Source organism: Saccoglossus kowalevskii, chromosome 4, assembly GCF_978046115.1.
Source record: "Saccoglossus kowalevskii chromosome 4, keSacKowa6.1, whole genome shotgun sequence".
In the NCBI taxonomy this organism is placed as follows: domain Eukaryota; kingdom Metazoa; phylum Hemichordata; class Enteropneusta; family Harrimaniidae; genus Saccoglossus; species Saccoglossus kowalevskii.
The window spans coordinates 43218576-43243979 of NC_140644.1; the positions used below are offsets into that span (position 1 = coordinate 43218576).

Here is a 25404-nt window from a genome sequence, read left to right on the forward strand (position 1 = left end):
GATTAGATGCTTTCAATTTCTAGCATATTCTGATTGGATGCTTTCAATTTCTAGCATATTCTTATTGGATGCTTTCAATTTCTATAATATTCTGTTATTCTGTTTTGAATTTCTAGCATATTCTGATTGGATGCTTTCAATTTCTAGCATATCTGATTGGATGCTTTCAATTTCTAGCATATTCTTATTGGATGCTTTCAATTTCTATAATATTCTGTTATTCTGTTTTGAATTTCTAGCATATTCTAATTGATTCTTTCAATTTCTAGTATATTCTGATTGGATGCTTTAAATTTCTAGCATATCTGATTGGATGCTTTCAATTTCTAGTATATTCTGATTGGCTGCTTTCAATTTCTAGCATATTCTAATTGATGCTTTCAATTTCTAGCATATTCTAATTGATGCTTTCAATTTCTAGCATATTCTAATTGATGCTTTCAATTTCTAGTATATTCTGATTGGATGCTTTCAATTTCTAGCATATTCTAATTGATTCTTTCAATTTCTAGCATATCTGATTGGATGCTTTCAATTTCTAGCATATTCTGATTGGATGCTTTCAATTTCTAGTATATTCTGATTGGATGCTTTCAATTTATAATGCCTACTTTAAATATGCTATTTATTGTACATTGATTAGTTGATTTAAGATAATTAACATACCAATAGTATCCGCCATAAACAGCATTGTACAGTCTTTATTGACAGCCATTGCACTTACTGAGGCTTTACCATCACGACACTATAAATAAATAAATCAACATTAAAAAGCAAATATTTACAGATTTGTTGTAAATTCAAAATGAATTGCCTTTTTTCCCTCTTTTGTTTTTGCTGTTTTTGATAAATTTTTTTGGTCTTGCAAAAATGTACTAATACAGAAAGTACATCTATAATCAGACAACTTTCAGCAATCAGTTAGGGTAATGTGAAAACAAGAGTACTTAGGTTATCCATAGAGCACAAATAACTTACACTATGAAACTGAGAATAAAGTGTACCACCATGATAGATATTCCAAAAGTGAATACAACCTGAAATTAACATAACATAGGGTTTAGTTGCATTCTGGGAAGATTATTATAATAATAGATTTATTAGTATTATCAACTACGGTAACATAACACATTTTAATATAATTTATCATCAACCAAATCAGTGCGGGTGAATCTGAATCTGCAGCGCAATCAATTCAGAAGACAGTTAAAAACCATATAAAATTACCATATAATATACGCATACAACTACCCCCAGTATCATACACATGTGAAAATATGAATCAATTATTGGACTCCTCATCAAATACAGAAAGTATTTCCACTGTGTGACCTGAATTATTTGTTCGTTATATCACTACGGAGATTAACAACTTGGCATACTCTAGCTGACATTCAACAAGCAATCAAACATAAAATACGGTAATCTGAAATGGTTAAAATCTGAATAGCGCAAACCGTATCACATTTGGAACAGTATTGTATAACTTTGTTTCCCTGACATTCAATTACTTGCACAGGTATATCCGAACTGTAAATCAACATGAGGAGTTATTTGCTTCAGATCAATTCAACATTTTTCAAAATCATACAAGTTATGTCATAAACAGTCATGATCAAATAAATTGCAGTGCTATCGGTATTTAAATTGAGCATACGCAATATTACAGTTTCTCGATAAGTGTTCCATGAACCGACAGCATCTGTGTATACTTTTCAGTGCACACATCTAGTTTGGCATCTATTTCTAAAAGAAATAATGAAATCTGCTGGAAGTTCATCTATATGCATATGCATCTGTGATGCAATAACTTATAATTATGTCATTTAGAGTACCGGTATATAACAAAAATACAGTTTTTTAGACAAAGAGGAACAATAATGTTGGATAAACAATTGACAGTAATACTCACCACGTGGTCCACTCGCTACTAATTGTGCACATTGCTTATTATTGACCCTGGGTTCAAGAAATATTAATTTACAAATACTATTATCACCATCCACTAAAAAATAAACAAATTAAAAACAATATTACTAAGAGAAGTATTGACCTAAAGAAGCATAATATAATGATTCACTTCCACCATTGAGGGCAGTATCCTGAGAAGATACCCAACATTTTGGTCTTGCCATTGAGGGCACTGTATCAAAATTCTAGAATTGGATACACATCAGAAAAAAAAGGAAATAATTAAAGGTATTCATATAAATTCAAAAGTTATTTCATAACTGATTAATATAAAAGATCCAAAGGTTGTCTACAAGAATCTCAAAATGTAAAAATAAGTCAGAAGAAGATATACACTTTTTTACTGTTTAAAATGGTCATTTTTTAATATTCGGGCCTATTAAAAAAAGAAAGAAAAAAAAAAGAGACCCGATATTTCATATTTTACGGTTGGTTGCTGGGGGCAACAAAACAATTTTTGTTTTGACCTAATAATGAGATTTAGATGTACTGTGCTTAAAACAAGGAAAAGAAAGCTTACATGATGTGTGATTATAATCCACAGGTTGTCTTGAAAGCAAGTGACAATATATATGACCTGATATCATATTCCATACGATAACTTCACCGTCATAACTTGACGTAGCCAGTAGATTTGGCTCACATGATGCTACAGATAAAATGTCTTCTTTGTGACCATTTTGCTATTAATAGATAACAGATAACAATGCATGAACATATGAAAATTTGTGCTTACAACTCTTTCTAGGGGATTTGGATTATAACACGATCTAAATCCAACGTTAAGCCTATAAACGTTCCATTGCTTTTAGTGCCAAACCCCTTTGTTAGGTACAACAACAAATATTTTGTTGGTGTCTGTGCGCTCTTGTGTGATTGGTCAATGCATGGACAGCTCTTCCAATTATGTGTTTTACTCCCTGTCAATTTGGGCCCTGTTTAACTCTGGGGTTACGTCCAAACTCTTGAGTTGAGATCTGTGTTGAAAAAGAATCCGTTGTTGTTGCGTGTTGCGTGTCACTTCACCTATTAACAATTCACCCCTAGACGTGATAATTTCAATTCAATAGTAAAAATCAGTTCTCAAAAATCCAAATAATCACAACCTCTTAAAAATCCATTTTCTATTCTTACCCACAAGCCACACCCAGACCATTCATCAAAACGAGTGGTCTGGGGTATACTAGTACTCTGACCCATGCCGAGGACTTCCTGTTTGTAATGCTATATGATGAATCAGATTAACTATCATGTGAAACCAAATGAAAATCATTCTAAAATAACATACTTATACCCAATTGATTCTGGATTCATTGACCAGGGAGCAAGAAATGACATTTTCAATAATAATCGACGAGCAAGTCCAGGTAGTAACGTTCGGTTGACAAAATAGACGATACAACAGTACTGATTGGACCTACATGAATGCTAATCAATTTCACATATTGAACCAAATGTTGTTGTTTTTTTGGCTGTCGTACATTGTCTTCGGTAATAACTCCGAAAATAAAGTTTTATATCTTCAACAGAACTAGCCGTTAAAACTTGCAAATTGAGTCTGTTTCGATCGATCATCACTTAAGCAGCATACAATTTTTTTTGTTTTGGCTTATTTAAAAAATACGAACGGTGTCAATATTCAAAACTGCATTTTTTATGTCTCTGGCGTGCTTCAGAATGATATCTTGGCCGATCGTATTTTTACAAAGGACCTGAATGTACAACACTAATTTCAACCAACCCCCTGCTCGCTTCTGCTTTTCGATCATTTTCTTCACTCGCTTTTGCAACCGATTGGATGGATGGATTAGAAGTGTCGTTCGAAATTAAATAATAGTTAATACTCGTTGAATCCTCAAACTTTAGCACTAAAACAACCATTTCGACAACTCGTGTGCCAGTGATCAGAGTTTGGACAAGTGGCCAGTGTTTTTAATAAGCGAGTGAGAAAAGAAAGGGATAAAAATATGGTCGTTTTCCGGTAGGAAATTAAGCGATATGTGGTTGATTAAAATGCGATAAAAGCGAGAGATTGGCCGAAATGAGTACTGATGCCCATTTATAGCTTGACATGAGTCACCAAATTAGACCATGGTAGGAGTTGGTAGTACTAGTATACACGGGGAGGGAGTCCAGAGAGGGAACAGCCAGCATCACTTTTACGGGAAAAACGTGAAATCTCGATGGATTTGTTTCATTCGCACATGTAATATTATTATTTGAGGGCTTCTGAGTTCAAAAAAGATGACTAAATCAACTAAAAAGCATGCGTTTAGAGAAGTTGGTTTGCCAGTACTTAATCCATTTTTAACACCTAGGCTACTCTATTGACATTGGCTGTTTATTTCATGGATTTGGCACTTGAGGTGGCTGATAAGCAGTGTCGAAAACGTGCGCCAAAATGACTATTTTGCGCACGTTTTCAACACAGATTGAAACAAGTTGTAAGCAGATATTTTCATATGAATACAGTGTTCTACTTAAAGGCTTTCAAGATTTTAGACGAAAAAAAAGATTAAATTTAATAACAGGTCAATTAACATTTTTTCAATATGCTAATTATTAATAGTGATACCCTTTGCTAGCATGAAACTGTGACTTTATTAACCATTATTTGATTGGCACAACGAATTGTTGGTTGCATGTCTGTAGTTGTTTTTTCATAGCTTGAAAACAAAAGCAGATAAAAAGAAACTGAGATGTGATCGTCTAGCTTAGGGTAACACAAACTGTCCTGTGCAATTCGCATGTCATTCATATGACTGAAAATGTTAAAAATCATTTTTTTAATAATCAGTAGTCAATCTGAGCTAAATCTGAGCTTTCAGAATATGTATAGGTTGTTATAATAGACTGCTTAGAAAATGTCTGAATCATAGCTCAACTTTTAACTTTTTTATTCTGTTGCCACCTCAAAGTGGTCACACATACAATTAAAAAACATTTAGAAGATAAATTTCAAAGTAATTATGGTACTATAGCAACCTAGTTATTATTGTCTTGTTGCAGTGCACTCCAACCACTTTTGACTTCCTACTCTTCCCTAAGTTAATTGTTTGTTACACTTTCATTTCATTTGTGGTTAAATTTGAGCTACTTTGTTTCATATCAATGCTCCATTCTGGTGATACATTGTATCAACTTATTGGTAATATTTTACATTACAGTCTGACACTGTAGCCTTTATATTTTAAATACTAATTATTTATGCGCGTTTCCAGAGAGTCTAGAAAGTTATACAAAAAGTATCATTCACAGCTTGCTGTAGATCAAAGAAAAAATAAACAATCACAAATGCATTGCTTAGTAGCAAATGATCATGGTAGCGAAATTTAGTCATTACGATTAGAGTAGTGATTATAGTAACATACAAAAAATAAATTTGTTGAATTGTTATGTTATTGTTAGTTTCCAGTCGCACGTACACACTTGATGTGATACGATATCTGCCATCTTTTTTCCTGACCTAAAACGATGTTCTTTGACCTGATAGGTCAAGTCAATAATTAACCAATCAAAATGCTGGATGATTATCATACTCATTTATATGTAATGAACACAACACGGAAGAGATTTGCCGATGTTGTAGTTCGATGTTTTGGCTTTGATTTTGATAAGAAAACGGCATGATTTTTTTTATAGGTGGTGCTTAACTGAAGACAAATACGGCAATTAAGGCATATTTACCAAATCATCTGTCCATTTTGCTAATGGTTTCTGTACATGATGGAAGTCTTCACTGGTGTCAGTAAATATGTTAATTCTTCTGTCCCAACCAACTGATACAATGTATCGATTACGATTCATCTCAACATAAGTCACACTTGTAACTTCTTCATTACTATTTTCTGCAATAAAAATTAAGAATATATCATAATATGCAAATTGTAAAAATTTATATTCCAAAATTAACTTATTTTCTATCAAGAAATCAACTTCAATACATACTCAATACATAATAAAAAAAGATTGGCAACTATATTCATAATGCATTTCAATCAAGAAATGAAAATGCCATTTGATATGTAACACTTGCTTTATCTTTTTAACAACTAACTTTCTTTTTGTAGTTATCACAACTAATCTTTATCGCTATTAACTGATAGAAACATTGTATTTCTAAGGATGCAATAAAGTTATTATTATTATTATTATTATTATTATTACTCAGTTATGGGAATAAAGTACATTTGACAAGCCCTGCACGGCACAGTCCCTGTCAGTTATCGAATTTAAGATATATGCGATAATTATTTTTATAGCAATATAGTCAGGAATATGATTATGATGATTGTTTAACATTAAAATGATTGACATTTGTATCTGATCATCAAACGAGTACTTGTCCACATTGAGAGATATTGCTCTAGAACAGCATTAATTAAAACAAAATCAGCCATTAATCCCCGTTTTCAAAAAGACTCTGAAGCTCAATAACATCAAGACTATATTTCAAAATACTTTTTTGCACTAGTCACAAAATAAATCTGCATAATAATTCTATCTATTCAATAATTAACAAAGACTTAACTGAAGATTATAAAATTTCTTTTAGATTGATCAAATATTGATAAATTTGATCAATATCTTGATAAAGCTATTTTTGAAGAAGATGACAAAAAATTGCAAAGTGGTACTTGATAGTAACCAAATAGAGATATTGCTACTAGAAAGGAGGTGCTATTACTATGAATTTCAATAAGAAATAAATCTTGGGTCAATTAATACCTTTTTCTAGTGTTTTAAGGCAGTGTCCATTATTATAATTCCATATTTTTAGTTTTCCATCTCTTCCTCCAGTGATTAGTCTTCTTCCAGTGTTGTCAAAAATCATTGCAGTGATAGCACTATCACCATGTGCTTGAGAGAATTCAAATACTGGTTTACCAGTCTCAAACTCCCATAACTTCACCGCCTGCACAAAGGTCAAAATAAAATGACAATAAGACAGTAATATGGATCACTATTGGTAATCTAACGATGACTCAGAAAGGCTAAAAACAAATTGTCAGTAAAGTTTTGATTTTCAAATCAAGTTTAATTTCAGTGCCAAAATTTTTAAATTTTATGTAAAAAGTATTTTGCATGTGTTGTACATGTCATGATTGGTGCAAAAATATTGACTTACTGATCCTTCGGAACATGTGACGACTTGTTTGAAACTAGGATTGTATTTACAGCACTGCACTGGTTCTTTATGAGTTATTACAATATCTGCATGTTGCTGGGGTCTATAAATAAACAAATAAACATACATTATTAAAATGTAAAATTGCATAAACAAACAGAAGGCTATATCAACTGTTTTATACTGTACAATATTTCATATCAGGTGACTATATAGTCACTCTTTACCAGTGTTATACCAAGTGTCAAAAACAACCTGTTGACTACTTTTGAAAAAAAGGATGCAACATTGAAAAACTTTGTCACACAGGTGCTTGATAAATAAATTGTAATAATTTCATTTTGATAGGAAGATGGTCACATATAACCTAGCCATGTAGTCCAAAACATGGAATGCAACTATACCGCAACCATGAAATAAATGTTTGTGATAAAAAGATGGTATACAGTTAGCGCTTGCAATTTGGGGGCAAAAATATTCTTAAAAAGAATGGAAAAACATAGTAAAACTAAATCAGTCTTGTCCTGAATATATTTATAGTTTTTATATACATAATTATAACCATGGAATGAAAATTGATGTTGTGAAATACTTGCACATCTAACCGGAGAACTGTATCAAGATATCAAGCATGAATAGCCTAAACATGGATAGATTGTACTTACTTGACTCTTTGTGACAATAGAGCCATTAAATCTGTGGCAATTGCAAGACTTCGTGATACTCTATTGTAATGACAGGCCTGGATGTCACCTCGTATTTTATGTGATTTAGGTCGGATTGTTAACATACAAGTTTGGTCTTTAATATCCCACACCTACAATGATAAATACTTCCAGTTATTCACCAATATTATAGTTGGTGAGAAAAATGCGCAATATTAATTTAAATGACACCCTCCTCCCCCCAAACATTTTGTTTTTCTGTTTTTGCCAAGAACCATCATCATCAATAACAAAACAAAAACAAAAAAACATCTGCTTAAACAGAAGAGAAGGATTTTAGCAGTAAATGAGAAGATTCTAAGGTCATAATAAATTTAGGCCATAGTGAATACCCATTGTGCATGGACAGAAAAGCTGGAATGGGCTGCAAGATTTCAATTTAAATATAAAGAAACTTAACTACAATACAGTTAAACAGTAATTGTTGAGATGCAAATCAACGTGTCGCCCAAGGCATACTATTAGGTTTTTCACAGTTTTTTTTGGCGATATTCGATCCACACATTAGATTTCAAACCTTTTTTTTTTTTTTACAGCACATAAAGTACAACTCGGTGTTCAAAAATAACATCACTTTTCTGCAAACTTTAGTTGATCATGCTGTAGTATATTTCATGTGATAATTATTGACAAACAAAAATGTACCACCGGTACAACAGTTAAGTTAGTGCTAGTCCAAAAAGTATGCACACTGTACACTGTTACAAGTAATTTGGTCTTTGCCCTCTACTTTTCTTACTCGTCCACTTTCTCATACGAGGAGTTTTGTAATGATACAGTTGCACATAATTTAAAGAAGTTATTTGCTGCTAATACCAGAGACAACATGTGGCATTGATCAAATCGGTATTGATATTATGTTTGCATGCTAATACCGGAGACAACATGTGGCATTGATCAAAGCGGTATTGATATTATGTTTGCTGCTAATACCGGAGACAACATGTGGCATTGATCAAAGCGGTATTGATATTATGTTTGCATGCTAATACCAGAGACAACATGTGGCATTGATCAAAGCGGTATTGATATTATGTTTGCTGCTAATACCGGAGACAACATGTGGCATTGATCAAAGCGGTATGGATATTATGTTTGCATGCTAATACCAGAGACAACATGTGACATTGATCAAAGCGGTATTGATATTATGTTTGCTGCTAATACCGGAGACAACATGTGCATTGATCAAAGCGGTATTGATATTATGTTTGCTGCTAATACCGGAGACAACATGTGGCATTGATCAAAGCGGTATTGATATTATGTTTGCTGCTAATACCAGAGACAACATGTGGCATTGATCAAAGCGGTATTGATATTATGTTTGCATGCTAATGCCGGAGACAACATGTGGCATTGATCAAAGCGGTATGGATATTATGTTTGCATGCTAATACCAGAGACAACATGTGACATTGATCAAAGCGGTATTGATATTATGTTTGCTGCTAATACCGGAGACAACATGTGGCATTGATCAAAGCGGTATTGATATTATGTTTGCTGCTAATACCAGAGACAACATGTGGCATTGATCAAAGCGGTATTGATATTATGTTTGCATGCTAATACCGGAGACAACATGTGGCATTGATCAAAGCGGTATTGATATTATGTTTGCTGCTAATACCGGAGACAACATGTGGCATTGATCAAAGCGGTATTGATATTATGTTTGCATGCTAATACCGGAGACAACATGTGGCATTGATCAAAGCGGTATTGATATTATGTTTGCATGCTAATACCGGAGACAACATGTGGCATTGATCAAAGCGGTATTGATATTATGTTTGCTGCTAATACCAGAGACAACATGTGGCATTGATCAAAGCGGTATTGATATTATGTTTGCATGCTAATACCGGAGACAACATGTGGCATTGATCAAAGCGGTATTGATATTATGTTTGCATGCTAATACCGGAGACAACATGTGGCATTGATCAAAGCGGTATTGATATTATGTTTGCTGCTAATACCGGAGACAACATGTGGCATTGATCAAAGCGGTATTGATATTATGTTTGCATGCTAATACCGGAGACAACATGTGGCATTGATCAAAGCGGTATTGATATTATGTTTGCTGCTAATACCAGAGACAACATGTGGCATTGATCAAAGCGGTATTGATATTATGTTTGCATGCTAATACCAGAGACAACATGTGGCATTGATCAAAGCGGTATTGATATTATGTTTGCATGCTAATACCAGAGACAACATGTGACATTGATCAAAGCGGTATTGATATTATGTTTGCATCAAGGCAACAATTACAATCAAATTGTTACAAACCTTTGTTTCTTACTATTGTAGAATATTAAAATATACCTTACCCTAACTGTCTTGTCGGTTGATATGCTGTAAATTCTGTTTTCATCTGAGGCAATAGACAGATAGAATATAGGTGCATTATGACCACGTAGCATTCCAGTCGGTTTACTGTGAAAAAATCACAGCAATAATTTAACGACTTGAGAAGGTAATGAAACGTGGAGGTGTAAACACTTAGTGTGATGACTAAATAAGTGTTACTCTCAATGTAAAGTATAATTAATACTCAATTGTACAAATACAATTATTACACTGCCATAAAATGAGAGACCAATCCTGGCTAATCACACTATTATAAATTCAATCTTCTTAACACCTACTATATGCAAACGCCTTGGGTGACTATTAATTGTACTAAAAATGTACAAAATAACTATACCCAGGAGTGTTTCACTACAACTGCCTGTAGTATTCAAGACAATTACAAAAACTCAAACATACACCAACTCAGTACAAAACACTACAGGTCCAGTTGAAATGACTGCATAACAGACAAAAACAAAATTCCACAGTGTGAAAGGCAGACTACTGTCCTACCATCATGAAAGCCAAGCACACAATGGTATGGTGCTATAAACGCAAGTGACACCTGTCAAAACAGAGATTTTTTAGCAATTTCCTGTGCTGACTTCCTCTGTTGTACATCAGGAAATGATAATAGTTCAAAATACCTAGCAACACAGCTATAATTATGACCGTAGTCAGTGTACACTCATCAATAATTCATGAGTTGACATTTTATCGTTCTTTGGTCCATGTACGGATCATAAATGTTTTGTGGAGTGGGTCTAACTTAGCGGTTATGAAGGGCAGATCGGTTTCCATAGCAATGAATGATATAGAACTTCTCACCACTGATGCTAATCAACTCATATAATAGGACTCATGCATCTCATAGCACACAATACTACATGTATACATCACACATAGGACTCATATAGCACACAATACTACATGTATACATCACACATAGGACTCATATAGCACACAATGCTACATGTATATATCACACATAGGACTTGTATAGCACACAATACTACATGTATACATCACACATAGGACTCATATAGCACACAATACTACATGTATACATCACACATAGGACTCGTATAGCACACAATACTACATGATTGTATACATCACACATAGGACTCATATAGCACACAATACTACATGTATACATCACACATAGGACTCATATAGCACACAATACTACATGTATATATCACACATAGGACTCGTATAGCACACAATATTACATGTATATATCACACATAAGACTCATATAGCACACACTACTACATGTATACATCACACATAGGACTCCTATAGCACACAATACTACATGTATACATCACACATAGGACTCATATAGCACACAATACTACATGTATACATCACACATAGGACTCGATATAGCACACAATACTACATGTATACATCACACATAGGACTCGATATAGCACACAATACTACATGTATACATCACACATAGGACTCGTATAGCACACAATACTACATGTATACATCACACATAGGACTCATATAGCACACAATACTACATCCTTTCCTAAGGATTTTATGCGTCTAATAAAAAATAAATAAAATATAGCACACAATACTACATGTATACATCACACATAGGACTCCTATAGCACACAATACTACATGTATACATCACACATAGGACTCATATAGCACACAATACTACATGTATACATCACACATAGGACTCATATAGCACACAATACTACATGTATACATCACACATAGGACTTATATAGCACACAATATTACATGTATACATCACACATAGGACTCATATAGCACACAATACTACATGTATACATCACACATAGGACTCATATAGCACACAATATTACATGTATATATCACACATAGGACTCATATAGCACACAATACTACATGTATACATCACACATAGGACTCGTATAACACACAATACTACATGTATACATCACACATAGGACTCGTATAGCACACAATACTACATGTATACATCACACATAGGACTCATATAGCACACAATACTACATGTATACATCACACATAGGACTCATATAGCACACAATATTACATGTATACATCACACATAGGACTCATATAGCACACAATACTACATGTATATATCACACATAGGACTCGTATAGCACACGATACTGACAATTTAAAGACTATAACTAACCTTGGTACATATGGATTCCATATACGTACAATCCTATCCATACCGCCAGTCACGATAATATTTTTATCTTTAGAGTAATCAAATGTCTTAACTCCTTTATACACTTTAAACACAGTCTGATCTGATTCCATACGTCTACGTGTCTGGATATAACTTGACTGGTTTAGTTTTATTCCTTTTCTTTCATTATTTCTTTCATTTAAAGATTCCTTTATTTCTTTGAGCTGAGAGTCAACATGTGTGCTTCCCATGGTACTTCCTGCAACCCGACAACAAAACAGACAATTGTTATAAGTGTAAGCCAATGAGGGATATTCATCCAATCAAAAACCTGGTTTTAAAGTATGCATTAATTATCTTGAATTATCCCCAGCATGGGTATATCCACATAGTTTCACTTGTTTACGATAAAACAAGTCTTTACACACAAAAATAAGTCAAAAACTATGTTTTTGATAAAACAAGTGAAGAAAAATTCTTGATACGTTGATAGTATTTATATTAATTTTAGGAGTGATAATAACTTACCTATGACTAAGGCAGTGTTTTCGTGATTAGAGCATGATATTATTGATCTGATTTCTTCAAAGTATCGTAATTCTAAAACCCAATCCTCATGTACTTTCCATCGGATAAACTTGGTCAATCCATTCATATTATGTGCAACTTTTTCTAAAGTTACGCTTGCAATCCCATCAGTTTTTGGCATCTTCTTCCAAGTCCTGCAATTACAAACAAACAAGTTATTGCACCCCAAAACAAGTTATTGCACCCACCCCCACAAAAGTTATTCTACCTAAAAACAAGTATTGCACCCACAAACAAGTTATTCCACCCATAAACAAGTTATTGTACCCACAAACAGGTTTTTGCACCCATAAACAAGTTATTGTACCCACAAACAAGTTGTTGCACCCATAAACAAGTTATTGTACCCACAAATAGGTTGTTGCATCCATAAACAAGTTATTGTACCCACAAACAGATTGTTGCACCCATAAACAAGTTATTGTACCCATAAACAAGTTATTGTACCCATAAACAAGTTATTGTACTCATAAAAAAGTTATTGTACCCACAGACAAGTTGTTGCACCCATAAACAAGTTATTGTACCCATAAACAAGTTATTGCACCCACAAACAAGTTATTCTACCCACAAACAGGTTGTTGCACCCACAAACAGGTTGTTACACCCATAAACAAGTTATTGTACCATTAAACAAGTTACTGCACCCACAAACAAGTTATTCTACCCACAAACAAGTTATTGTACCAATGAACAAATTATTGCACCCACAAACAGGTTGTTGTACCCATAAACAAGTTATTGTACACATAAACAAGTTATTGCACCCACAAACAGGTAGTTGCACCCATAAACAAGTTATTGTACCCATAAACAAGTTATGGCACCCACAAACAGGTTGTTACACCCATAAACAAGTTATTGTACCCATAAACAAGTTATTGCACCCACAAACAAGTTATTCTACCCATAAACAAGTTATTGCACCCACAAACAGGTAGTTGCACCCATAAACAAGTTATTGCTCCCACAAACAGGTTGTTACACCCATAAACAAGTTATTGCACCAACAAACAGGTTGTTACACCCATAAACAAGTTATTGCACCCACAAACAGGTTGTTACACCCATAAACAAGTTATTGCACCCACAAACAGGTTGTTACACCCATAAACAAGTTATTGTACCCACAAATAGGTTGTTGCACCCATAAACAAGTTATTGTACCATAAACAAGTTGTTGCACCCACAAACAGGTTGTTACACCCATAAACAAGTTATTGTATTCATAAACAAGTTATTGTATCCATAAACAAGTTATTGTACCCATAAACAAGTTATTGCACCCACAAACAGGTTGTTGCGCCCATACACAAGTTATTGTACCCACAAACAAGTTATTGCACCCACCCACACACACACAAGTTATTCTACCTAAAAACAAGTATTGCACCCACAAACAAGTTATTGCACCCATAAACAAGTTATTGCACCCACAAACAGGTAGTTGCACCCATAAACAAGTTATTGTACCCACAAACAGGTTTTTGCACCCATAAACAAGTTATTGTACCCACAAACAGGTTGTTGCACCCATAAACAAGTTATTGTACCCACAAATAGGTTGTTGCACCCATAAACAAGTTATTGTACCCACAAACAAGTTGTTGCACCCATAAACAAGTTATTGTACCCACAAATAGATTGTTGCACCCATAAACAAGTTATTGTACCATAAACAAGTTGTTGCACCCACAAACAGGTTGTTACACCCATAAAGAAGTTATTGTATTCATAAACAAGTTATTGTACCCGTAAACAAGTTATTGCACCCATAAACAAGTTATTGCACCCACAAACAGGTTGTTGCACCCATAAACAAGTTATTGTACCCACAAATAGGTTGTTGCACCCATAAACAAGTTATTGTACCATAAACAAGTTGTTGCACCCACAAACAGGTTGTTACACCCATAAACAAGTTATTGTATTCATAAACAGATTATTGTATCCATAAACAAGTTATTGTACCCATAAACAAGTTATTGCACCCATAAACAAGTTATTGCACCCACAAACAGGTTGTTGCACCCATAAACAAGTTATTGTACCCACAAACAGGTTGTTGCACCCATAAACAAGTTATTGTACCCACAAATAGGTTGTTGCACCCATAAACAAGTTATTGTACCATAAACAAGTTGTTGCACCCACAAACAGGTTGTTACACCCATAAACAAGTTATTGTATTCATAAACAAGTTATTGTACCCATAAACAAGTTATTGCACCCACAAACAGGTTGTTGCGCCCATACACAAGTTATTGTACCCACAAACAAGTTATTGCACCCACAAACAAGTTATTGCACCCACAAACAGGCTGTAGCACACACAAACAAGCTATTGCACCCACCCACACACACACAAGTTGTTCTACCTAAACACGACTATTGCACCCACAAACAAGTTATTCCACCCATAAACAAGTTATTGTACCCACAAACAGGTTGTTGCACCCACAAACAAGTTATTGTACCCACAAACAGATTGTTGCACCCATAAACAAGTTATTGTACCCATAAACAAGTTATTGTACCCATAAACAAGTTATTGTACTCATAAAAAAGTTATTGTACCCACAGACAAGTTGTTGCACCCATAAACAAGTTATTGTACCCATAAACAAGTTATTGCACCCACAAACAAGTTATTCTATCCACAAACAGGTTGTTGCACCCACAAACAGGTTGTTACACCCATAAACAAGTTATTGTACCATTAAACAAGTTACTGCACCCACAAACAAGTTATTCTACCCACAAACAAGTTATTGTACCAATGAACAAATTATTGCACCCACAAACAGGTCGTTGCACCCATAAACAAGTTATTGTACCCATAAACAAGTTATTGCACCCACAAACAGGTAGTTGCACCCATAAACAAGTTATTGTACCCATAAACAAGTTATGGCACCCACAAACAGGTTGTTACACCCATAAACAAGTTATTGTACCCATAAACAAGTTATTGCACCCACAAACAAGTTATTCTACCCATAAACAAGTTATTGCACCCACAAACAGGTAGTTGCACCCATAAACAAGTTATTGTACTCATAAACAAGTTATTGCACCCACAAACAGGTTGTTACACCCATAAACAAGTTATTGCACCCACAAACAGGTTGTTACACCCATAAACAAGTTATTGCACCCACAAACAGGTTGTTACACCCATAAACAAGTTATTGCACCCACAAACAGGTTGTTACACCCATAAACAAGTTATTGCACCCACAAACAGGTTGTTACACCCATAAACAGGTTATTGTACCTACAAGAAATGATCTCCCCAATACCTTCATTATCATAAAGTCAATGGGACCACATATCAAACACAATGTAGTAGACTAACTGTGACACTTCAACATTACAGACAAGGTAAATAGAATTACACGATCATCTCAGGTAATTCATGTTTTAACTGTACATAAAGAGCTTTGATGTACTTATTTACCCAACTGAGCTGAGTAAGAAGCGTTTTTATAAGGTTTGTAAAATACAATTTTGAAGTGACTTTAAAAAATCCATTTCATGATTGTTTATTTAAAAAAAAATTATCATGGTGAATTAGTGTTTTTCATTAATGTCTTACTAATACAATACAAACCTTAGTGTTTCACCAGTGGCATAAACTACAATTATATTTATACAGCCATCAACATCACCATACATTATTAGACATTCGTCATAGCCAGTAGGACTGTAAGACAAACATAAGACAAGTCATCACCAACTGAATAACAAACATTTTTAGCCAGATATAACTTGGATGCTTGTATAATTGGACAGCGTCAACAATGGATACATTTAAATTTGATTTACTGATTGTTCAATAGTTTGATAGTTCAGACTTACTTGTAAGCTAACTTCAGCGGCACTGTTTCCAATCCGCTCACCTGACAATATGGCTCAAAGGTAGAAGATTCATAAAACTGAATTTCGCGGTCACTGAAACAGATGATTTTTCATTATTAAGAGTAACCACATTAAGCTTTGATACTGACCATTCAGACACTGTCAAACAATTAAAAATGGTAGTTTTTAAGTGTTATCACACATCCCTAGACACACAGACAATTGAATGCCAAGGTACTATGAGTGGTTGCTATGCCACAAGTTATTGAGCAATTAAGTCATCACTTGTAATGAATCAATTAGCTCACATTCCCAACTGTAATGGTTGATGTATTCAAACAAATCAGACATATGGAACACTCAATCATTGATGTCATTCTGTGTATAGATTGGCATGGCACACGGATCCTTGGACCTGTTCTACTGGTAACGCAAGTATCATGTGAATCACAATGTAATATCCAATCATATGCTAATTTATTTCATATCATTTTAGCTAATACAATAAAAATTTAAATATAGAAATAAAGATTGAAAAAGCAAATTATAATCGCATGGCAGTTTGTGTTATGCATGTACATAAATTTATGATACTAAATATATACCTTTTTCATTATATAGGTGTATCCTTATATTTGTGCATTTTTTTTAACTAATTACCCTGTTCCAAGAATTATTTCATTAATTTTCAGAATGATCTTAAAAAACTTTTACCCTGTTCCAAGAATGTTATAAATAAACTTACCCTGTTCCCAGAATGATTTTATTATATTGCTGCATTAGGACCATGTCTGTTATCCATTTGGGTTTCTGTCGTGTCACATTCTGCTCTGCCTAGAGAAATACTAAGATTTGAGTATATTGCATTTTGATAATATGGCTAACACACTTTTAACAAGTTAATCTCTGTGAAGGGTTTTTTGAAAATCATAACATTATTAGCATTATTACACTATGAACCTCATCTGTATACTAGTATATATTGTGACCAATTTTGTTTCAAAATGGCCACCAGAGCCTGTGACATGAGGAAACTGTTGTATTTTCCATAGAAACAAGTTTGTGTATTAATGTACAATACTAATCGTCCCCAAACCAAATAAGTGGGTCACCTGATTCAATAGGCGGGTCACCTGATTCAATAGGCGGGTCACCTGATTCAATAGGCGGGTCACCTGATTCAATAGGCGGGTCACCTGATTCAATAGGCGGGTCACCTGATTCAATAGGTGGGTCACCTGATTTAATAGGTGGGTCACCTGATTCAATAGGTGGGTCACCTGATTTAATAGGTGGGTCACCTGATTTAATAGGTGGGTCACCTGATTTTATGACTTGACTTGGAGAAATATGCAAACATTCCCTGACAGATAACTGCATGAAGGTGAAATATAAATAAACTGTACAAATGATATGCATGATTGAAATGGGAACAATTATACGTCATTATTTGTTTAAGGTTGGAAGTACAAGATATCAAAATGATTTCATAATTACCATAAGAGTTCGTGTCCTCTTCAGTTCTAATTGGCTATTCCAAAATGATATTGTGCCATCCTATAGAATGGGAAATAACACATGCATCAGTAAATATCACATTCTGCCCTCACTGGGCATGTTTTCTGAAACTTTGTTTTTTGTAAAAAGTTTTGATTTCGTAAGAATACAAGTTTTAATTAGACATTCTGACTAAATATGGAGAACTTTTAAGGCTAAGATTTATTTGATTTAAATTGATTTGATCTCAAAATCTTATACATTTTTCCTAATACTTTGATAATTTGTAAAATTGTACATTTTGGTTACTCTTCAATAGGATGATTTATATACCCACAACATTGTAATGGGCAATGTACTTACCTGACTAACAGCTACAAATATACCATCTGACATGTTATTTATTCTAAGTATGGTTTCTCTATGTGGTGTGCTTTCAATAGTTGCTGGAAGTTGAAAAGACACTTGTTTCTGTCGTAGATAAGAGTCTTCTTTTTCGGCATATTCCAACTGCATGTACGTACAGAATTCATCCTAGTGAGAGAGACAAAACTTAAATTAATTTAAATTATAGCAATTGCCTTTTACATATGCTCCCCAATGCATATAAGCACTCTTGATCCACTCCTGGGAGCTTAATTCTCAATGTACTACCAATAGACATGTGTACCTCCCTATAGACACATGCTCTCCATGAATAGGTTTGTTCACTTATATCTGTTATAGATCTAAAACTTTGATATATATAGTCATTTGAGAACAAGAGATTCAGACTTACAATCAATGATGACAATTGATTAATAACTATTGAATCATGGGTAATTATTTAATTTTGTTAATTATTCAATTTTATTGCTGGAATGTGAATCTGCTGGTAACTTCACACTCATTAGGAAGCATGACTTACCCAAGCTATTCTACCTTCTGAAAGTGAATCTATTTTCATAAACAATGCAGTAATCTGTTCATCACTCTGAAAACAAAGAACAACAAATGTTAATTGTGTGTCATTTACATAAATATCCCATCATCCAGTCTAATGTAGGTTAAGTTAAACACATGCATTAATCTACTAATTACCAGTACTATAATACAGTGAAAATCAGTGAAAATCTATAGAAAAATAGTATTATAGTATAGTCTACCCTTGGGAAAAATATTAGTGTTCTTCATGAAAGATTTAAACATCTATATCAAAATATGTATCAGTCTGAGCATTGTCAACAAAATAGACTAAGTAATAAAATGGCCACTCTGACACCATAGAACATAGAGACACAATAGGAATACTAAAGTTTCAGTACAATACCTTTTTGAGACCAAGTGAACTCCGTATGACCTCTTTAAATGTTTCTAAAGACAGTGTTCCACTTCCTGTTGTATCAGCAGCCTATACAAATAAATTCATGTTAATGTTATTTTTTAACGATTTTCCACCAATTTTAAAATGATTTTATTATAAATGTTACTGTTATGAGAAATTGTTTACTGATAAAAAGCAACAAAAACATACATATTGGATTTTGGATCTGAAAAATCCACCTGTTTACTGCACATATATGCATGATACAGGATACATAAGAAATAATTCCTGACTGTATTCAAATATGCATATCCCATTACATACCACAATATAAAAATCCTCCATTGAATATTAAGATAGACCCTTCACTGATGCAATGATCATGAGTGTGACTAAAAGTCCAACTTAGTGTCCAAATATCTCTCTGGTTGTTGTGTGTTACCACGTCTTTTGTTAGAATGTGAACATTATTAGCTACCCAGATATTAAGTGTGAAATACATCCATGTTTATTGCCAAATAAAATACTTCACTGGTGTTTTCTATTCACTACTGCAACTCCAAATATCTCCGCTTCTTTCAGTGTTTTGTATGGATTTCAGTTCTTATATTCATTTGATTCTGAACGATTTAAAAAAACAAAAAACTTTTTTCCTAATTTTCTTGGCCTTAGCCTCGTTTAATTCTCTTTAAATCTGAAAACAATCAGCCAACTTATTGACATTTTTATCAAAGTATTTTTCATTTTGTGTACATGTAAAGCTATTAAAGCTTAGTTACTATATAAAGACAATATATATAGATTTGTATCTACTTTACACTTAATTTATCAGTGATGTAATGACTTCATAAAACATTTCCTTTTATGGATATAGTCTGTAAATGTTTTTTATAATCTCTGTATTTTCTAAAATTTCTAAATTTTCAAAGATTTTGACTTATATGGCAATACACACATACTGTGGAATACTTTATTTTCGCTGGAATTTATTTTCGCTGAAAAGGCTTTTTTGGCGTTTTGTATGGAATTTATTTTCACTGATTTTAGATGAGATTAATGTGCAATATAGAAAAAAAAGTATATTCGCTGGATTTTATTTTCACGGAATCATCCTTTCAGCGAAAATAGCGAAAATAAATTCCAAGCGAAAATAAAGTATTCTACGGTAGTGTAGATTTTGACTTATATGACAATACACACATAGTGTAGATTTTGACTTGTATGGCAATACACACATAGTGTAGATTTGAACTTGTATGGCAATACACACATAGTGTAGATTTTGACTTATATGGCAATACACACATAGTGTAGATTTTGACTTATATGGCAATACACACATAGTGTAGATTTTGACTTGTATGGCAATACACACATAGTGTAGATTTTGACTTATATGGCTACACACAGTGTAGATTTTGACTTATATGGCAATACACACATAGTGTAGATTTTGACTTATATGGCAATACACACATAGTGTAGATTTTGACTTATATGGCAATACACACATAGTGTAGATTGTGACTTATATGGCAATACACACATAGTGTAGATTGTGACTTATATGGCAATACGCACATAGTGTAGATTTTGACTTATATGGCAATACACACATAGTGTAGATTTTGACTTGTATGGCAATACACACATAGTGTAGATTTTGACTTGTATGGCAATACACACATAGTGTAGATTGTGACTTATATGGCAATACACACATAGTGTAGATTTTGACTTATATGGCAATACACACATAGTGTAGATTTTGACTTATATGGCAATACACACAAAGTGTAGATTTTGACTTATATGGCAATACACACATAGTGTAGATTTTGACTTATATGGCAATACACACACAGTGTAGATTGTGACTTATATGGCAATACACACATAGTGTAGATTTTGACTTATATGGCAATACACACATAGTGTAGATTGTGACTTATATGGCAATACACACATAGTGTAGATTTTGACTTATATGGCTACACACAGTGTAGATTTTGACTTATATGGCAATACACACATAGTGTAGATTGTGACTTATATGGCAATACACACATAGTGTAGATTTTGACTTATATGGCAATACACACATAGTGTAGATTGTGACTTATATGGCAATACACACATAGTGTAGATTGTGACTTATATGGCAATACACACATAGTGTAGATTTTGACTTATATGGCAATACACACATAGTGTAGATTTTGACTTATATGGCAATACACACATAGTGTAGATTGTGACTTATATGGCAATACACACATAGTGTAGATTTTGACTTATATGGCAATACATACATAGTGTAGATTGTGACTTATATGACAATACACACATAGTGTAGATTTTGACTTATATGGCAATACATACATAGTGTAGATTTTGACTTATATGACAATACACACATAGTGTAGATTGTGACTTATATGACAATACATACATAGTGTAGATTGTGACTTATATGACAATACACACATAGTGTAGATTGTGACTTATATGGCAATACACACATAGTGTAGATTTTGACTTATATGGCAATACACACATAGTGTAGATTGTGACTTATATGGCAATACACACATAGTGTAGATTTTGACTTATATGGCAATACACACATAGTGTAGATTTTGACTTATATGGCAATACACACATAGTGTAGATTTTGACTTATATGGCAATACACACATAGTGTAGATTGTGACTTATATGGCAATACACACATAGTGTAGATTTTGACTTATATGGCAATACATACATAGTGTAGATTGTGACTTATATGACAATACACACATAGTGTAGATTTTGACTTATATGGCAATACATACATAGTGTAGATTTTGACTTATATGACAATACACACATAGTGTAGATTGTGACTTATATGACAATACATACATAGTGTAGATTGTGACTTATATGACAATACACACATAGTGTAGATTGTGACTTATATGGCAATACACACATAGTGTAGATTTTGACTTATATGGCAATACACACATAGTGTAGATTGTGACTTATATGACAATACATACATAGTGTAGATTGTGACTTATATGGCAATACACACATAGTGTAGATTTTGACTTATATGGCAATACACACATAGTGTAGATTGTGACTTATATGACAATACATACATAGTGTAGATTGTGACTTATATGACAATACACACATAGTGTAGATTGTGACTTATATGGCAATACACACATAGTGTAGATTTTGACTTATATGGCAATACACACATAGTGTAGATTGTGACTTATATGACAATACATACATAGTGTAGATTGTGACTTATATGGCAATACACACATAGTGTAGATTGTGACTTATATGGCAATACACACATAGTGTAGATTGTGACTTATATGGCAATACACACATAGTGTAGATTTTGACTTATATGGCTCCACACATAGTGTAGATTTTGACTTATATGGCAATACACACATAGTGTAGATTGTGACTTATATGGCAATACACACATAGTGTAGATTGTGACTTATATGGCAATACACACATAGTGTAGATTTTGACTTATATGGCTACACACATAGTGTAGATTTTGACTTATATGGCAATACACACATAGTGTAGATTTTGACTTATATGGCAATACACACATAGTGTAGATTGTGACTTATATGGCAATACACACATAGTGTAGATTTTGACTTATATGGCAATACACACATAGTGTAGATTTTGACTTATATGGCAATACACACATAGTGTAGATTGTGACTTATATGGCAATACACACATAGTGTAGATTTTGACTTATATGGCAATACACACATAGTGTAGATTTTGACTTATATGGCAATACACACATAGTGTAGATTTTGACTTATATGGCAATACACACATAGTGTAGATTGTGACTTATATGGCAATACACACATAGTGTAGATTGTGACTTATATGGCAATACACACATAGTGTAGATTTTGACTTATATGACAATACACACATAGTGTAGATTGTGACTTATATGACAATACATACATAGTGTAGATTGTGACTTATATGACAATACACACATAGTGTAGATTGTGACTTATATGGCAATACACACATAGTGTAGATTTTGACTTATATGGCAATACACACATAGTGTAGATTGTGACTTATATGACAATACATACATAGTGTAGATTGTGACTTATATGGCAATACACACATAGTGTAGATTTTGACTTATATGGCAATACACACATAGTGTAGATTGTGACTTATATGACAATACATACATAGTGTAGATTGTGACTTATATGACAATACACACATAGTGTAGATTGTGACTTATATGGCAATACACACATAGTGTAGATTTTGACTTATATGGCAATACACACATAGTGTAGATTGTGACTTATATGACAATACATACATAGTGTAGATTGTGACTTATATGGCAATACACACATAGTGTAGATTGTGACTTATATGGCAATACACACATAGTGTAGATTGTGACTTATATGGCAATACACACATAGTGTAGATTTTGACTTATATGGCTACACACATAGTGTAGATTTTGACTTATATGGCAATACACACATAGTGTAGATTGTGACTTATATGGCAATACACACATAGTGTAGATTGTGACTTATATGGCAATACACACATAGTGTAGATTTTGACTTATATGGCTACACACATAGTGTAGATTTTGACTTATATGGCAATACACACATAGTGTAGATTTTGACTTATATGGCAATACACACATAGTGTAGATTGTGACTTATATGGCAATACACACATAGTGTAGATTTTGACTTATATGGCAATACACACATAGTGTAGATTTTGACTTATATGGCAATACACACATAGTGTAGATTGTGACTTATATGGCAATACACACATAGTGTAGATTTTGACTTATATGGCAATACACACATAGTGTAGATTTTGACTTATATGGCAATACACACATAGTGTAGATTGTGACTTATATGGCAATACACACATAGTGTAGATTTTGACTTATATGGCTACACACATAGTGTAGATTTTGACTTATATGGCAATACACACATAGTGTAGATTTTGACTTATATGGCAATACACACATAGTGTAGATTTTGACTTATATGGCAATACACACATAGTGTAGATTTTGACTTATATGGCAATACACACATAGTGTAGATTTTGACTTATATGGCAATACACACATAGTGTAGATTGTGACTTATATGGCAATACACACATAGTGTAGATTTTGACTTATATGGCAATACACACATAGTGTAGATTTTGACTTATATGGCAATACACACATAGTGTAGATTGTGACTTATATGGCAATACACACATAGTGTAGATTTTGACTTATATGGCAATACACACATAGTGTAGATTTTGACTTATATGGCAATACACACATAGTGTAGATTGTGACTTATATGGCAATACACACATAGTGTAGATTTTGACTTATATGGCAATACACACATAGTGTAGATTTTGACTTATATGGCAATACACACATAGTGTAGATTGTGACTTATATGGCAATACACACATAGTGTAGATTGTGATGTCTTCACTAGACTGCACATCCACTCAATAATACGCAATACACGGTATCAATAAGGTAAGGTTGCAGGATTTAGCCACATAGACAGTCCGACCAACCATTTATTTGTACTCTACAAAAACGCCATAAGTTTGCATTACTGAAAAGTTAGTAATAAACTTGAAAATGAAAATTAACTGAAACAAAATGCATATTCCCCCTTTGTTTGGC

At 33.4% G+C, this 25404-nt stretch overlaps 1 protein-coding gene across 1 annotated transcript in view; it reads right to left on the minus strand.

Moving 5' to 3' along the window:
- LOC100368844 (cilia- and flagella-associated protein 337-like) overlaps positions 1 to 25404 on the minus strand; it is a 70775-nt gene that overhangs the window by 20926 nt on the left and 24445 nt on the right. The window contains exons 3-20 of the mRNA XM_085498154.1: positions 19629 to 19709; positions 19227 to 19292; positions 18683 to 18853; positions 18320 to 18379; positions 17568 to 17656; positions 16823 to 16915; positions 16575 to 16667; positions 12902 to 13095; positions 12374 to 12632; positions 10170 to 10275; positions 7765 to 7916; positions 7100 to 7202; positions 6700 to 6886; positions 5659 to 5819; positions 2492 to 2654; positions 1913 to 2005; positions 979 to 1037; positions 667 to 745 (exon numbers count right to left, since the gene is read on the minus strand). Coding sequence (XP_085354280.1) covers positions 667 to 745; positions 979 to 1037; positions 1913 to 2005; positions 2492 to 2654; positions 5659 to 5819; positions 6700 to 6886; positions 7100 to 7202; positions 7765 to 7916; positions 10170 to 10275; positions 12374 to 12632; positions 12902 to 13095; positions 16575 to 16667; positions 16823 to 16915; positions 17568 to 17656; positions 18320 to 18379; positions 18683 to 18853; positions 19227 to 19292; positions 19629 to 19709 — 2209 coding nt within the window. The remainder of the gene's footprint in view (positions 1 to 666; positions 746 to 978; positions 1038 to 1912; positions 2006 to 2491; positions 2655 to 5658; positions 5820 to 6699; positions 6887 to 7099; positions 7203 to 7764; positions 7917 to 10169; positions 10276 to 12373; positions 12633 to 12901; positions 13096 to 16574; positions 16668 to 16822; positions 16916 to 17567; positions 17657 to 18319; positions 18380 to 18682; positions 18854 to 19226; positions 19293 to 19628; positions 19710 to 25404) is intronic.